General features: G+C 40.6%; 1 protein-coding gene and 1 long non-coding RNA gene across 7 annotated transcripts in view; both read left to right on the top strand.

Moving 5' to 3' along the window:
• Positions 1 to 12711, top strand: part of kif21a (kinesin family member 21A) — a 54671-nt gene extending 41960 nt beyond the window's left edge. For 2 of the 6 annotated variants that reach the window (XM_031295307.2, XM_036003408.1), the window contains 15 exons: positions 64 to 165; positions 753 to 918; positions 1551 to 1571; positions 2280 to 2337; positions 2707 to 2761; positions 2855 to 3057; positions 3706 to 3831; positions 6187 to 6261; positions 7263 to 7399; positions 7864 to 8038; positions 8393 to 8557; positions 9620 to 9737; positions 10870 to 11040; positions 11393 to 11592; positions 11856 to 12711. In XM_031295307.2, the coding sequence (XP_031151167.1) occupies positions 64 to 165; positions 753 to 918; positions 1551 to 1571; positions 2280 to 2337; positions 2707 to 2761; positions 2855 to 3057; positions 3706 to 3831; positions 6187 to 6261; positions 7263 to 7399; positions 7864 to 8038; positions 8393 to 8557; positions 9620 to 9737; positions 10870 to 11040; positions 11393 to 11592; positions 11856 to 11946 (1863 nt within the window). In that variant the 3' untranslated portion in view covers positions 11947 to 12711. The remainder of the gene's footprint in view (positions 1 to 63; positions 166 to 752; positions 919 to 1550; positions 1572 to 2279; positions 2338 to 2706; positions 2762 to 2854; positions 3058 to 3705; positions 3832 to 6186; positions 6262 to 7262; positions 7400 to 7863; positions 8039 to 8392; positions 8558 to 9619; positions 9738 to 10869; positions 11041 to 11392; positions 11593 to 11855) is intronic. The other 4 variants (XM_031295309.2, XM_031295311.2, XM_036003407.1 and 1 more) reach the window with 3 other exon arrangements.
• Positions 3838 to 5406, top strand: LOC118495477. Its single transcript, XR_004897916.1, has 2 exons — positions 3838 to 4623; positions 4690 to 5406. It is a non-coding gene; the product is annotated as an uncharacterized LOC118495477 (long non-coding RNA).
• Positions 12712 to 16429: the final 3718 nt, after the last annotated feature.

Raw genomic sequence — 16429 nt, 5'->3', positions numbered from 1 at the left:
ATTTAGCTCTTCACAATTTATTTGTTGTTGTTTGTATGAATTTACACTGGGTTTTTTTCCCAGGAGGAAGGCGACACAGTGGACATTTCTGCTGTGATTGGTTCCTGTACCTTGACAGAAGCTCGTTTTCTGTTGGATCACTTTATGTCCATGGCTATCAACAAGGTACCAACCCCACAATCACATTGGTACACCATAGTCTGGGCTTATTGTTGCTTTTCAAAAAACGTGAATACAATCAAGGATCAGGCAATGTTACTTGGTCATGGTCTGTAGAAGCCATTTGGCTAAATCTGTGAGATTTACATCAAGATAATGTCATTTAACATACACATGAATGGATTACTGAAGGAGCCTACCAGGCCTACCAAGTGTCAGGGGCCCCCCTGGTCTTCACCTGCCAAATGTCACTTGAACAGACACATACTGACCACGAAGAGATGCAAAATGACCAGAAAGAAATGCAAAGCAACTGCAAACAGACAAAATAACTACAAAGAGACACAAAAATACTACAAAGAGACACAAAACCACAAAAAAGATGCATAACAACATAGAAAGTAAAGTGGCTTTTTTTGTAACATTTCAATTCCAGCAACATTTCAGAGAAATGCAGATTGATATGACTATGGATGCTATGTAGTTACACATGCAACTATTTTATCATATCGCAGAGATGTGGGTGTAAATCTGAGATGGACAGTGAACATTAACATCAATATTGTATAATGTCTGCGGTCTGACCTCTTCAGGGTCTCCAGGCAGCCCAGAGGGAGTCTCAGGTGAAGGTGATGGAGGGCCGGCTGAAGCAGACGGAGATCACCAGCGCCACACAGAACCAGCTGCTCTTTCACATGCTGAAGGAGAAGGCCGAGTTCAACCCCGAGCTGGATGCCTTGCTGGGGAATGCCCTGCAAGGTAACGACAGTGTTTGTTTGGGTTGAGATTGAAGTGATGATGAGGATCAAAAACCTGGGCCAAACCCCTGGTTTAACCCAGCACACCTCCTGGAAGTCTCATTAATATCATGTCAAGGAAAACTGGGATTCAGATTTTATTCTGGGACGACAATGTTGTTTCTCTCCCACAACAATTCTGTTAAAAACTGTAAATTTACCATTTACACGCGTGAGTTACAAAGCACTTGGCCTTTCAGGAAGTGTACTGGGTTACTGGTCAGTTGCATGATTGGGTTCTAATGACGTGCTCTCGCCTGTTGCCTTCTGCTGAATAAAAGCTGGCCTAATTATTGTCCAACTGGCACATAATCCCACTGTTAACGTCTGTTATATTACTATTATACAAATTCCTAAAAGTGTTATAGATTAAGTTTATTTGACTGAATTTTTTACCACCACATTTTTGCAACTTTTTGTGTTGTAAATGCAAAAGTATGTTTGCCAGCCTCTCTTCAGTAGGATGCTCTGTTTACAGTAGTTGCACTTTATTTTCTTTTTTAGAATTTCGGGGGACAGTGTTTTTGATTTGTGCATTGCCTTTTTTCTGTTCCCCCAAATTTTCCTTTTTTTTGTTGTCTTATGTTTATACAGAACTAGGTAACGTCCCGGCTGGTAAGTGAAACCACATTAGACTCTTATCTGTGTTACGAATGCATGGTTCCTTCCCTTTGCACTTTGAAAACTAACTAAACATAATATGGAACAGGTGCATGAGGTGCAATGCAACCAAGGCTTCCCTCCATCCGTCTGCTGACCTCTCCCTTCCCTTCCCCTCATCTGGATACACTCTACCTCGTCCTCCTAGCTCACCATGTGCTACAGCCTCCATGCTTTAGCATCCTGCTAACAAAAGACCCTTCCACAGGAACCATACAACATGGATATTTTAGCTTTGTCGGACCCTGTAGGTCAGCGGACCCCATCAGGAGCAACGCACTAATGACTCCTCCACCTTGTTGTCTCATATACACATCTCTCTTTTAACCCTCCCCACCTGGCCGCTCTCTGACCTCTGACCCTTTCCCATCCAGTGAGGACCAAGTTTCTGTTTGTCAATAAAACAGCATGGCGCCGCGCTGACATCGCCTTCATCTGCTTCTCTTGTTCATCTTTTCTTCATCCATTTTGAGCTCTGTAAAAAAATTTTTAAATTAATGAAGTAAAGAAAATTGCATCACCCTTTGGTGAAAGTGAGCAAAAGGATACATTACTTAGCCGTAGGAAAAGTGTACTTGCTAAGAACCCTTTTAGAAAGTCATAAGCAGTGATCTTAGGGTTTTCTATCAACTCTTAATATTATTCACTGATCTCATTTGGCAGAAAATGGGGATGATAGCAGCAGTGATGAGTCAGCCCAGAGCCCTTCTGCAGAGGGAAAGTAAGTTTAAGTATTTGAATCTTATGATACGTTTATATTATGTTGCATTATTTTATGTTTGTGTTATATTCTTTTATTTATGTCTTTGTTGTGTTGTTATGTGGGGTTATTGTATGTACTGTATATGTCTTGTTCATGTAAATGTTTGTTACGTTATTTTATTATGTTTAACTTTTATGTTAATGTTATGTTACATTATTTTATTTGGATGTTGCATTTCTGTTTTGTTTTGTGTTGCGTTATATGATTTGTTAATGTTATATGTTTGTATTATAAGTTTATATTTAATGTTACATTGTATCTTTTCTGTTATGTACTGTGTGTTTTTACAAATGTTTATGACATATAAAATTCATGTATCCCCTTTAGCACCTTGACGTCAGATCTCATGAAAATTTGCGGAGAAACCAAAACAAGAAATAAGGTATTACAATGTGTCTATGCCGTATTCTCCGCATACACCAGTATTTCCTAAATTACTTCTTTTCTTAATTTCTTTCTTGTCTGTGCTCCTCAGGCTCGTAGGAGGACCACCACTCAGATGGAGTTGCTGTACGCAAACAGTGACTCCGCCCCTGACGCAACCACCGCAGACTTCTCCAGTCCGATGCTGCCGTTAGCTGAAACACCGGATGTGGGAGGAGACATGGAGTCGTCGGGCTCATCAGTCAGGGACTACACAGCTCTCTCTCCCGGCTTTTCCTCTAAAATGGGCAGCATGTAAGTCCAGGCGCGGCACTCTCTTGCTAACACAATAATAATTACTGCTTCCTTCCTTCCTGCATGTTTGATTTTGCTCTACCGTCCTCTGCTTTAGTTAATTTTGTTTCACATTATTCATGAGCATCCTTACATCAAACGGCCATACCTTCCTCCAACTGATGAGTCCTTTGAAGTAAAAGCATGTAAAGACGAGACAATATTAACATTTGTATGGCTTATTTATTACATACCCTGCAAAAATGGCCTTTTTTATTCCTTAATGCAGCTCGGTTACACACTGAAAGCAAAGATACTAACCAGACTGCTTTACCTGGCTTGTGAAAGGCCATGTTTCAAACAAAACAAAAAAGACTAACTGACTTGGCTGACTGTGATCCAACAGCAAATAAAGTAATAGAACTATGTTTTAGTGTAGCACAAAATCGGCAGTGTCCTCAGTAGTTAAACATGAGCTTGTCGAAGAACCACCACTGTTTTGGGACTTTAAATATCAGGTAATGTGTTTCTGTGTGTTCTGCATGCTAATCTCTTCATTGTTGCCGTTATTTTATGATCATTTCACATCCTTCTGTTGTTTTATCATTATTTTTTGTACACTGTCTTTTGTGTTGTCTGTGGATAACTTTATGAAACTGAAACGATCAGTTCTGGATCCAGAACTTCGTCCGGGATGGAAAAGCCATCGCCAGAGCCTTCCCCATTTTCTCGCAGGAAGACGTATAACAAGTCACAAGCAGCGGCTGACAGGGCAAAGGTCAAGGAGATTAAACAGTAAGAGCTTGTTGCTGACGTTGTGGCTGCAAAGCCGAAAAAAAGCAAAAATAACTTCAACTCTACTAATTTTTCTTATCTTGGTTTCCTGATTTGAAGAAGCATGTGGTCTCAACTAAATCAAAAATGCTCTGCGCCTGGTGTGATTACCTCTAACTTGCCAAGTTCTATGCTGAATTTAAAGTCATAATGTTCCTACCTAACTTGGATGTCTCTTTATTGAGTAGTTTTGACTCAAATTCAGTGTTCAACTTGCTAATCAACCCCTCTGCTGCTGATCTACTTGTGATACACATTTTTATTTATTGAGGAAATCTCTGTCCTTTCCATTTTTTTGTCTTAACAGTAGATATTTGTGAGCGAGACTGAAATGAAATGTGCCGAGTAAAAATGATAATGCGTTGACAACTTGTATGTAAATGTTTAAAACGTTTCCTGTCTTACAAAATATAACACTGGAAGACCGAGATTACTTTATAAATTGATAACTGAATTGTATTTTTGTGTTAATGATACTATTGAGAACACTCACTTAAGTTTAATAGTTACTTAAGTTTCTTTATTTTTATTTAAGTTGTATTGTTTTTAAGCATTTGTTGGCACGTTTACCTCTGTGCTTTACACATATCAGCTGTTTTCCAACTTGAAGCAACATTTACTTAACATTCACTCTGCACTCTGACACGCATGTTCAGTGTGTGAGTGCATCGGGTCAATACACTCGCACACTGACCGTAATGAATATTGCTGCATTCATGTCATATGGCACTATGCAATCTCAGATTTCCAGTGGTTACCAACACTACTCAGATTGTCTGGTCTGGTTATGCATTCAAAGGTCTCCATCACAGTGTAGAGTGATTTATTAAGTGGCATGCAACAGACAAAATACAATAGTTTTGTGACATGGCATTTTGTGATTGAGGAGGATAAAGCTATTATTCCTTTTTTGTTTGGAGGTTTACCTTTTATTGATCGACCGATGTTTTTAGATTTATTGTAGAGACAGACAAGAATCATGAAGAAAGAGAAGGAAAATAACATTCAACAAGAGTTCCTGAGCAGAACTGAACCAGGGACGCTGTAATTACACGGTATATGTGTTGACCACTAGGCTACAAGGACTCACCAGAAGAACTTAAAGGAACCCTTTTGGCTACAACGTAGCATTTACTCTGCTACCACCCAGGCTAGATGTGACATTTTTTTAAGGATAAGAATCTAAGTAGTTTATTCATTTTTCATCCATCCGACCATTTTATTTTCTGGTGCATTACAGCTTCAGTTTGATTTAAGCTGCTGATAGATGTTTTTTATATAAGGTGCATTGTGCTAGTGTTAAATTCGTCTTGGTATTATTTTTATACCAATAATTGTAAATATTTTTTTCTCTTGTTACAGTGAAAAGCCTTCAAAACAAACGCTGTAGCTTGACAACGTAGGAGGAGGGTCAAGGGTCTGAGGATTTTTTTATGTAATTTTGGGCTGTAAAGATAAAGTTGACTTGAATTTGACTTCATGCTGAAACTGAAACTAGGCTATGAACTCTCTGGGATGTGTTAGGCTTTTAAATAATAAAAAAGAAGACATTTTGAATAGACTGCTGTGAAATGTACTAAGGAATGTTTTCTGTGGAGCTCCACTGAGGCAGGATCTTTCACATCGAACAGGAAACCTCAGTAATGTCTTCTTTAGGGCTTCAGATGAATCTGAACACGCTAGACGTTTTTTTCCTGTCCTGGTGGTTGCTCCCATATGACGTGAATGCTGCATATGCATCTCCCTTCTGTCTCCATGTAGTCCTCCCACACTCCTGCAAATAGTGTGTAAACAGCTTAGCACACACTTTTATTATGCTGCAGCTTAATTGGCAGCCCTACTGTCTTCCTCCACAGCCCAGTCATCAGGAACCAGAAGAGCAGCCTGCCTCGTCCTCTCTCTGCTACCGCTTGTCCCAGTAACTACGTTGCTGCGTTTAGCCATATAACAGGGTATCTGGGGCGTACTGCAAACGTCCTACAGGATAAGTAAGAACTAGAGATAAGCAAAATTGAAACAAGCCTGCAAGAGAGTCACATTAGAGTTTGGAAAAGATGCTGCGGATGAGTAGGAACATTGCATTCCAAAATCTGTCACTTTTGTCAAATTCCTGCCTTATTTCCCATTTCCCTTACTGTATCACATAATACATAGGCTCACTCTAGAATTAGCTCTTCTTGAAGTCAAGTTGTACCCAACACAGAATGATTAAGCATGATTAAGGATAATGAACTTGATCAGAACAGGAAGTAATGAGTGTTTAATTCAGTAGCTAATCAGGGATAATCAGGTATATCGGATCCTCTTCCTCTCCAGGACGAATCGATGCCTCCACGTGTCCTGCAACCACATCCTGCGTTCTGTTTCCCCTCCTCTCACCAATCCACCCAAGTACAATGTTTTGTCTTTTTTTTTTTTTTTTCCTCTGCCACAAGGTTTACTAAAATTTCACTTCTGGTGTACAGGGGACCGCAGACACACGCGGTGTGGATTTCATCTTTTTTCTTATGAAAAACTCTCCCAGTGGTTTCGTCCCACTCTGCTGTGGTGTCCTGGCACAAAAGCCTAGATTTACCAGACATGAACAGTGAATGGGGTTAAAAACAATAAATGCATGTCCTTTCTATAACCAATAGGTAATTACACTAAACCAAACAGTGTCGTTTTGTTTAGCGTGTTACTGCTATTGAGCCTGAGCCCTCAATAATCTCTCTTTATGAGCTGTTTTTTTATTTCAGTGAGCCTTTTATTCTGCACAACACTTCTTTTAAACCTCATTCATTGAAAACTCCTAAATATCGACGTCTGGATCCGTGGTACACCATCAGCTCATCCTGCTGCTCAGCTGATGCTGGTAGCTACTGTTAGAGAGTTAGAGAGTAGTGATTGTACAATTACACTCTCAGATGCCAATTTGTCAACACGACCAGCCAATTAGCGATCGATGTGGGTTTCGGTGATGCTTTAGAACTTAAGGTCCCTGATGATCCAACACCGCTGGTTTCAAATGATCATCTGTCTTTGTCTCCTTGGGTGTTTTTTTTTTTTTTTTTAAATCTATTATGGGCTGGAAATGCTTCTGATGGTGCAGGGGTATTATGGACTCTTTTCTTTTCTTCAACACACTAAGGGTGACTCTGTTCACAACTGTCTCCTTATTATTCTTTGGTCTGTTCTGTCACCTCTTTCTATTTTTGATTCCCAGCATCATGCTAATCAGTCACGAGAGCTGCATGCTGTGCATGACTGGTTGTGTGGGTGTGATTTATATCTGAGCTGCACTCAGATTATTAGACAGTGTTATGTCCACGCTGCACCTATTGATGTGTGTGTGTGTGTGTGTGTGTGTGTGTGTGTGTGTGTGTGTGTGTGTGTGTGTGTGTTTTTTCCAGGGGCATCATTAACCCGGTGCCACCCACTAAAAGCAGTCGGTCTGCGACGTTGCAGTGCGTCCACGTGGCAGAGGGACACAGCAAAGCTGTTCTCTGTGTCGACTGCACCGATGACCTTCTCTTCACCGGATCCAAAGGTAAATACCCACAATCCTCCCTCCCTGCTACCTTCCCTCACCTCTTCACTCTTTATTACACTTTGACAAGCTGTTATGCTTCTATATAACAGCAAATAAAACCTGACAGGTATTAATTAACATTGTCATATGCACAGTGTGTGGATAAATGAGGTGATGGGATAAAATGACATCGTACATACAGTAAAACTCTTATGGTGAAGGAGCTTTTTATGATGCTGAATGGAGGTAAATATATTGGCAATCAACTAGATTAAAGATTTAAATTATCATGTATCCCCATAGCTTCTTTTTTTTTTTTTTTTTTTTTTACCAGATAAAACCACTGCTCTTTGTAACTTCTGTTTTGTTATCATTGGGAACAGGGTTTGTGTTGCTCCAGTTTTGGCCTCCTTCTCAGCATCTTCCCTGCATTCCCTAAATATGTAAAAGATGGAGATGATAGACTGTGTGTCTTCTTGCAGACCGGACCTGTAAGGTGTGGAATCTGGTGACGGGTCAGGAGATAATGTCCCTGGCTGGTCATCCCAACAACGTGGTGTCAGTCCGCTACAGCTCCAGTTTGGTCTTCACTGTCTCCACCTCCTACATCAAAGTCTGGGACATCCGGGACTCGGCCAAGTGCATCCGGATACTAACGTGAGTGCGGCGGTCTTGGTGGAGGTCTGCGCACTCCAAGTGCTCTTTTAGCACCATGATTTCCAAAGTTTTTTCAAAAGTAATATGTACAAAAAAATGCCCTTAATTATCTTAAAAGAAGCTAATACCTAAATGTAAATTTACATATAGCAGTATGGTTCAGCTCCACCTCCACGTCTGTAATGTAAATCTGTAATGATTTATTTATTTATTTTAAGTAACTTGACAAGATCACAAGTAACAAATTTGGACTAATGTCACATAAATTTGAAAGTCGCACCTACAGCCATAACGTCTGGGTGAGCGTAGGAATGCCTCTGCAGATTCATACATGTGTCCTCCATGTGGCTCCAGGTCCTCTGGTCAGGTTACTGTTGGGGATGTCTGTGCGTCTAACACCAGCCGGACGGTCACCATCCCAGCAGGAGAGAACCAGATCAACCAGATCGCTCTCAACCCCAACGGGACGGTTCTGTACGCCGCCGCCGGAAACTCAGTCAGAGTCTGGGATCTTCGAAGGTAAGCAGAGGGGCTGAATTTAAATACCTCGTCAGAGAAAATTCAGACAGTGATACTGCACATTGATCATTTGGACTTTTGGCAACTGAATGTGTGTGTTTTTTTTAGCCGCTCTAGCAATGTGGTTTTGGGATGGCAGTCTGATCTATAGTGAAATGTCTTCACAACTGTTGGATGGATTGTCATGACGTTTTGTACATTAAGTAATTATCCCAGAGAATGACTTTAAATGAGTTTGGGGATTTTTCTTGTAACGCCACCAACACATCAAATTTTTTACTTGCCTTTAAAACTTTATGATTAAAATCCTGTCAGGCTCCAATTTACTTTGATATTAATTCTCAGATGCTAAATGTGGATGGAAAATTAGGAAACTATTTTCAACATTATTATCATTTAGTTAATTTGAAATTCAAGGCTTGTTGACTATTAACATTGCCTCACTTTGTTAGATCAAAGAACATATTTGTGTTATTTGTAGATTACTCTCAGCATACAGTAGCATTACAGTCAACAGTAATCATTTGTTGCCGTTTTTTTTTTTTTTTGTTTTTTTTTAAGTGAAAATATCTACAAAGTCAATATAAAATTGCATTTTTACTGGAAGAAAATGTAAATTCAAAAAACATTTTGTATCAAAGTCTTATATGAAACTGTGCTAACCGTTGATCATTCTCTGCATTTTTACTGCATTCTGATACCGCTTCAACATTTTCAGATGCGTAACACACACCTTGAGTTAATTTACCGCCCCATTTCATTATGATTCAATGTGAAACCTGACAGGCATCCAATCCAAAGCTGTCATCCATTATTTACAGCCAGCTAGTATACGTTTTGATGAATTGTTTCGCAAGTCTGGATGATTGAAATAACTTTAAATCAATATGCAAATGCTCTGAACTCAATTTACAAACTTTGTTTACCCACGTGACTTTTTTTTTTAACATGAGTGAATTATTTATGAAGTAAAAACTGTTTTGGCACCATAACCCGGTATTTAAAACCTGGTATTTGATTTAATATCATTTGTTTTTGACGTGACGTTCCCCTCTCTGTCAGGTTTGCATCCACAGGGAAACTTACCGGTCACCTCGGTCCGGTGATGTGTCTGACTGTGGATCAGTCTGGAAACAACCAAGACCTGGTGATCACCGGGTCCAAGGACCACTACATCAAGGTGTGTTTGTTTACACCCAGCACATGCTCTTAAAGGGATAGATCGGATTTTTTGAAGTGTGGTTGTGTGAGGTACTTCCCGTACATGTACATGCTGGTTGGCACGCCCGCAGTTTGGGAAAGCAGATAGGAGTACAGACACGGAAGCTAAGCAATGTTCTGCTGTGGACAAAGGCAGCACGGGCAGCATCCAAACGTATTGTAATTTTGTTGTGTTACTGTGAGTTTTTTTGAATTCAAACTAACTCTATAAAACACCAAAGTCACACAATAACTCAAATAAACTAACCGATCGAGGCAGCGTTAGATCAGCAAATTCCGGAGTTCTGCAAGGTAAAATGACTGTTTTTGTCAAAGGAGTCTGGTGGCTTTAGAGAAAGCATATATGGATATAGCGGCTAGGTACAAGGTAAAGCAGTTAAAATATTGTATATATATAACGTACACTTAAACTGATATTGATTTTTTTAGGTGGCTAAAATGCTTTTTGCTGCTGCCCCTGACCACAGCAGTAAATTGCTTAGGCACTGTGTCGGCACTCCTGCCTGCTCCGCCAAACTGGGGGCTTGCCAACCGCCATCTACTGTAGGCAATACAGTGACTATGGAGAAGTACCTCATACTGAAATAGCCCATATAAAAAAAAAACAGAACTATCCCATTAATGTTTCCAATGAGCCCTGTCTAAGAAAGCCAAAACATTAAACATATGATTATGGGGGCGCCTGGATAGTTCACCTGTTGGAGCGTGCGCCCCATGTACAAAGGCTGAGTCTTTGTCGCAGCGTCCGCAGGTTCGGCTCCAACCTGTGGCCCTTTGCTGCGTGTCATTCCCCCTCTCTCTCCCCCTTTCACGTCTTCAGCTGTCCTATGTCATAAGGGCCTAAAATGCCCAAACAATTATCTTAAAAAAAAAAAAAAACGTAGGGTATGATTCAAGGTTTAAATATACCATATAAGGACTTTGGAAGTTCCATCATGCCGGATTAACTTGAGTATAATAAAACTAATGCTCTAATCCTCTTTGAAAATAAAGAGCTGCTGTAGCAATAAAGTTTATATGTTGGATTTCCCAATAACAAAGCACTCTATCTGTAGCATTGCCTTTAACATGGCGTGTTCTGGCTGTTGCAGCTGTTTGATGTGACTGAAGGCTCGTTGGGGAGCATCGGCCCCACACACAACTTTGAACCTCCCCATTATGATGGCATCGAGTCACTGGTGGTCCAGGGGGACATTTTCTTTAGTGGCTCTCGAGACAACGGCATCAAGAAGTGGGACCTGGACCGCAAAGACCTGCTGCAGGTACTGGATGATGATAGAAGATGGCAGATAAACTGTATACATACATTGCAAATATAGATCGAGGAGACTGATGAGGGATGCAATGAAATATTTGTTTTGGTATTTGATTGGATGCACAGTTCTGAATTAATTTTTAAGTTTATTTGTGTATCATCAACAAGGCAACTCAGAGTGCTTTACACAACACATGAAAATGCATTGAGAAAACATAAAATAAACACAAGGCAATAAAAAATGTGTAAAGATGAAAATAAAATATGAAACTATTTCTCTAATTTAAATTACAGATGACAGTATATTGTTGAAACCCTTTTCAGAATTTTTAAAAACCATGATTCCTTCCCTCCAACAGCAAGTCCCAAACGCCCACCGTGACTGGGTTTGTGCGCTGGGTGTTGTCCCTGGGTCCCCGGCCCTGCTGAGCGGCTGCAGAGGTGGGGTGCTCAAGCTGTGGCATACGGACACACTGGGGACTCTGGGGGAGCTGAAGGGCCACGAGAGCCCCATCAACGGCATCTCTACCAACAGCAGCCACCTGTTCACTGCCTCTGAGTGAGTCTCACAACAACCAGACACACACCAACACACACTTTCCGTGGCTGTCAGTTAGATTTAGCATACATTTTTAAGATTCTGGTACTAATGTCTTGCTTCACTTGTCATTGTCACGTAATTATATTTCAGTTTTGGAACAAGTTCAGACGCATCACTAGGGTCTGGAAGATTACGTAGCATCAAACCTAGTGACTTGCCATCTGTTTGCATATGGATACTAATTTTGCTCTTTCTCACTATTTCGTGTTCCTGTCTTCCAGTGACCGGACTGTGAAGATCTGGCGTGCACGTGGTGGTCTGGACAGCACTTTAGAGGCGGTTGACAATGCAGACGAGGTGGCCAGTAACTGAACACCCTGGAAGGACACTAAGAGCATCTTTTTATGCTGCTGCCCTGCACTTTGACCCTTAACTTCTCAAGCCCAGTGCTGACTCCTAAAACACATACTCTCCACGCCATGTAACGTTTATGTCTGAGCCAACAGGAAAGTAATCTCATCTCAACAGAAACTAGCACAGTCATTCTATTCTTAGACTCTGTGTGCTCAGAAAGTCGTAATTGGTCTTAGTTCACCGTATCGTTAATGATTCTTTGCAGAATAAACTCATATTTTTCTCTTTTGCGCTGTAGACGTTACGTCACCGTGGATCATGATAAGAACCTGTACATCACAAGATGTTTATTTAAGAGTTGAACATGTCACACACACAGAAAATATTTCTGCTGCTCAGCTCTGTGCCAGGATAAAGTACACCTGCGGGCACATAATTACCCAGGAAAAGGGTAGCAGTGTTAGATTAGGAAAAAAATAGACAGGACGAGGAGTTGGAGGAGAAAAGTGTGGCAGAGCTAACGGGTTGGTAGCTGGTCTTCGCAACCTGGATTGTTTCTCTGCAATCGAAGCAGAACCAATGTGACCCCACCCCCCATGTGAAAAAGACAAATCACCCCTTAACCCCTTAACTTCTCCTGCTTTTGCGCACCTCAGTTTCGCCTCCAGCGACCAAAATTAGGCAAACTTGTCGTCTTTGCCGCTCTCGTATCTGTCTGTTTTAATATAAGGCTACAGCCAGTAGCTGCTTAGCTTAGCTTAGCTTATAGCGACTGGAAAAGGGAAAAAACTGCTAGTCTGGCTCTGTCCAACGGTAAGAAAATCTAGCTTCCAGCCCAAAGGTAGAAAAAATCATCTGCTTGGCAGATTTTATTACCTTAAGTCAGCCCTAGCTGCTCCCCATCACCCCCTTTCCAGTTTTTATGCTAAGCTAAGCTAACAGGCTGCTGGTTGTAGCTTGTATCAATCTTCTCATCTGATTCTGTAAGAACGAGAATAAGTTTATTTCCCAAAATGTCAAACAATTCCTTTAACTATTGAGCACTTGTGAAAACCGACATAATTGGTCTTTGAGATGCACTTAATTCTTCGTAAATGTGATCAGGTTCAGCGTTTGAGGGTATTCTACACTTATTTCATCGTATGTAAAATTGTATGTTCACTCTTCACATATTGCAGTTAACACTCACTTAATCTACACTACTGAGTCGTCGTCTAATGCCCATGCTGCTAAGTTGTGTGCTCACCTTCTTCTCTCAACCCTATAAGAGGGCTTCTTGTCATGGACTCCGGGTGAGGTCCGCTCAGTACCGAGCAATGTGTATGTATATATATATAATGGTATCTTTTTGTTTTTGGAGAGGAGAGGCCTTCAGACTCTGCCCGTGTTGTGAGCCTAACCACATCTGTCTCCCAGTTCTGATCCTTGTGGGGCCTTCCTGGAGACACCCCTGGTCTCCCTGATGTAACTGATGTGTCTGTCGCGATTGTGAGCTGTCACTAATGAATGTTCGGTGAAACAGCAGTTGTAGGCATTATCGAAGTACGTATCTGATGTAAACAACGTATTAAAAATTAAGTCTGACTGAATGTTACTTTTGCGGGACCACGATCTGAGCAGTCTCACACGAGAGCCGAGAGGACCAGAGTTGGAAGTAAGACTGACGAGCTTTAAAGCGAGCTTTTCCTCCAATGAGGTGGCAGATTGTGTTTACTGGCCTACGGTTAGTTTTTTTTTCTTGGTTTCGTTTCAATGCTGTCCCTGTTCCACATAGCCTGGGTGTTCCCACTCTGGAGTTTTAGAAGCCATTCCCAAGTGGCGGACTCTGTAGCGATTCTAATGTCAGATGCCTTGGTGAGAATAAACGCCATCTGTCAAAAACAACCTACTCTGTGTGTTTTTTGTCATTTAAAGACATATTAGTTGTATTAATATATCAGCAGGTTGGTTACATACTTACAAATATCTACAGTTAAATGTGTTGCGTGTTTTTTTTATTCAAATCTGCCTTAAATTTATTTTAAATTTCTCATTTTTATTTCTGGCTGTTGGTTTTCCTCAATTTTAGACACAGAGTGTTCCATTTGTTGTTCATTTGATGCACTACTTACTTTAAGTCGCCCTATTTAGCATTTATGAGCAGTATACAAACATTAATAAATCCTTTATACCACACCATAATAGTCTTTTTTAAGTGCTTATTGATGTGCAGGGTGTTAACAAGTATAACCTCTCATACAACTCTGTTTTACTATGTTGTCCATTATTTGTTTATACACCAGCCTCCACTTATGGGTGCCGACGGGACTTATTGTTGTTGACAAATACATTAATAAGCAGTTATATCTGCTTACAACAACATGATGGTGTTTATAAAGCAATTATCAAATGTTTGCTATAAATGCTTAAAAGGGAGGGGGGGGGGGCTTAAAATAAAGAGTTGCCCTAATTTTCTTGTCACTTTATTTGTAAGAGTTAACATGGATTCTGCTAGAGACGAGGAGAAAATCAACAAAGCATAGGAACATCCCCTACAAGACTCCATTATTGCTTATTTTTGCTGACAACCCATAGCTTTTACAGAGATGGTTGTTTCCTAATGCCACTTCTTCTGTTATTAATCAAAGATTCAATATGTTGCTGTTCTTGGGGATGTGTCTACAGGTTTCCCCAAAAATCTAAAATCTTTTCACAAGACCAGAGTGATTAGCATGCATGCTCACACAGCCTCCAACGCTGCTGTTAAGAGCTCTTCATCCCTGTATATATGATACACTTAATTCCCAGAGTTGCTGTGTTTCTTTTCACACCTGTTCGCTGTAGGTGAAGCTACTTTCTGTGTAGCAGATGCTGAGGTTTAAGTGAGGAAACGAGTCTTGCCTTCAGATGTTTGAAGCGATGACCACAAGATGGCAGTAGCAGCACCTACAGGACTGACCAGTGACAGTGTAAGTTATCCTCAGAAGTGGGTTTTTTTTCTTCTTTTTTTTTATCCTCAGAGCTGTCATTGTCCAGAAATACTTTCACTGACATTTGAGGCATCTGGCTAATAAGAGAACCAGTAGAATCGCTTAGATTCCTTCACTGACAAACCCAAGATTCACAAGGAGGCCACAGGGCAAAAATGAGCTGTGGGTTCTGTTGACCAGCGAGTTGGACAGTAACAAATCTATTCAGGTATTTACACTATGTAAACTTTGACGCTAGACCATCTACAAGACCGTATTATTACATACCATCTGACATAATGATTATGGAGCTGTTGGAGCCCCTGTGGGTCTGGAGCATGAAGGCTTTGCCCAGTCAGTAATTAGAGGCAACCAGGCAGTGAGGAGTGCATGGATAAAACAAAAATTATAACCTTAATTACTGTACACATTACATTTCAAGTACTTTAGTTTGGTCCTTTATGTTGTATAATTAGGCTGTTTTTAAAACTATTTTAGCAGCAATAATTCCACTAGCCTATGTTGTTTTGAACTGTTGCAGTTACGTTTTACTGCACATTGTACTGTGGAACAAGAACTTTGAGTCCTCCAAACCATACGACGATATACTGTAGGTCGTTTATTGCGTGTTTCAGGGGAGGACAGTCTCCTTTTAAAAGTAGATTTTGCTGATAATACTTCTGTACTTTTACTTGAGTATGATTTTTGAATACAGGACTTGTAATGGTGTATTTTTTAGATTGTTGTTGTTGTATTGGTACTTTAACTTTTAAAGGGTCTGAGTACTTATAGTAGTACTTATTATATCGGTAATATAACTCTACTTGTTGCCTGGCCCCAATGTTACTACTAATATAATATCTTACAAGTTATAGTGTACTGTAGACTGTATACAATAACACGTATGTTGCTGCTCCTTTTTTTTATAGTTTTTTTGACGGTGGGGAAGTTTCTGATCCAAACCAGGATCTGAGGGTAGAGGGTGTCACATGCTGTAGCCTACATATCGTAAAGCCCAGATTTTGGGCTGTATAAATAAAAATGACCCAATACTGTGATATTCCCACAATCCAGAGAGAACACTCATACGGAGACTTTGTTCAGATGCCTAATGAACGACTCGGGGGGGCCATCAGGGTCTGCCGTCATAAATCTGCAGGACTGTCTGACAGGCAGCACCAATCACCGGCCTCCTGATGGGAATGTTACAGTGTCGACTGTGTGGATGACACTGAGATAATGTCGGGTTGAATTTGACCCAGAAGACTCAGCAGTACTTTTTGTGCCAGGAGTTTACAGACACCAACTCTGAACAACTTTAAATCATTTCCACTATACACACTTACCTCTTGTTTAACAAAGCCGTCACCATTACTGCTACTCTTGCTGACTTTTTCCACAAACAGCAGATGTGTTCATTGGTCAGTAGCCTCTTTCTTTGATGTAAGGCTATTAATCCTCATTTAAAAACGGCACCACCAGCTGTTTCTCAAGATGCAGAGATGTGCACATTTTTACCCAAGCCCTGCTGCTCACTGCTGAGCCCCTTAGAG

This window comes from Sander lucioperca, chromosome 7 (assembly GCF_008315115.2).
Source record: "Sander lucioperca isolate FBNREF2018 chromosome 7, SLUC_FBN_1.2, whole genome shotgun sequence".
Classification (NCBI taxonomy): domain Eukaryota; kingdom Metazoa; phylum Chordata; class Actinopteri; order Perciformes; family Percidae; genus Sander; species Sander lucioperca.
The sequence above is the reverse complement of the archived record's forward strand: the minus strand, read 5'-3'. Positions and strand labels throughout refer to the sequence as shown.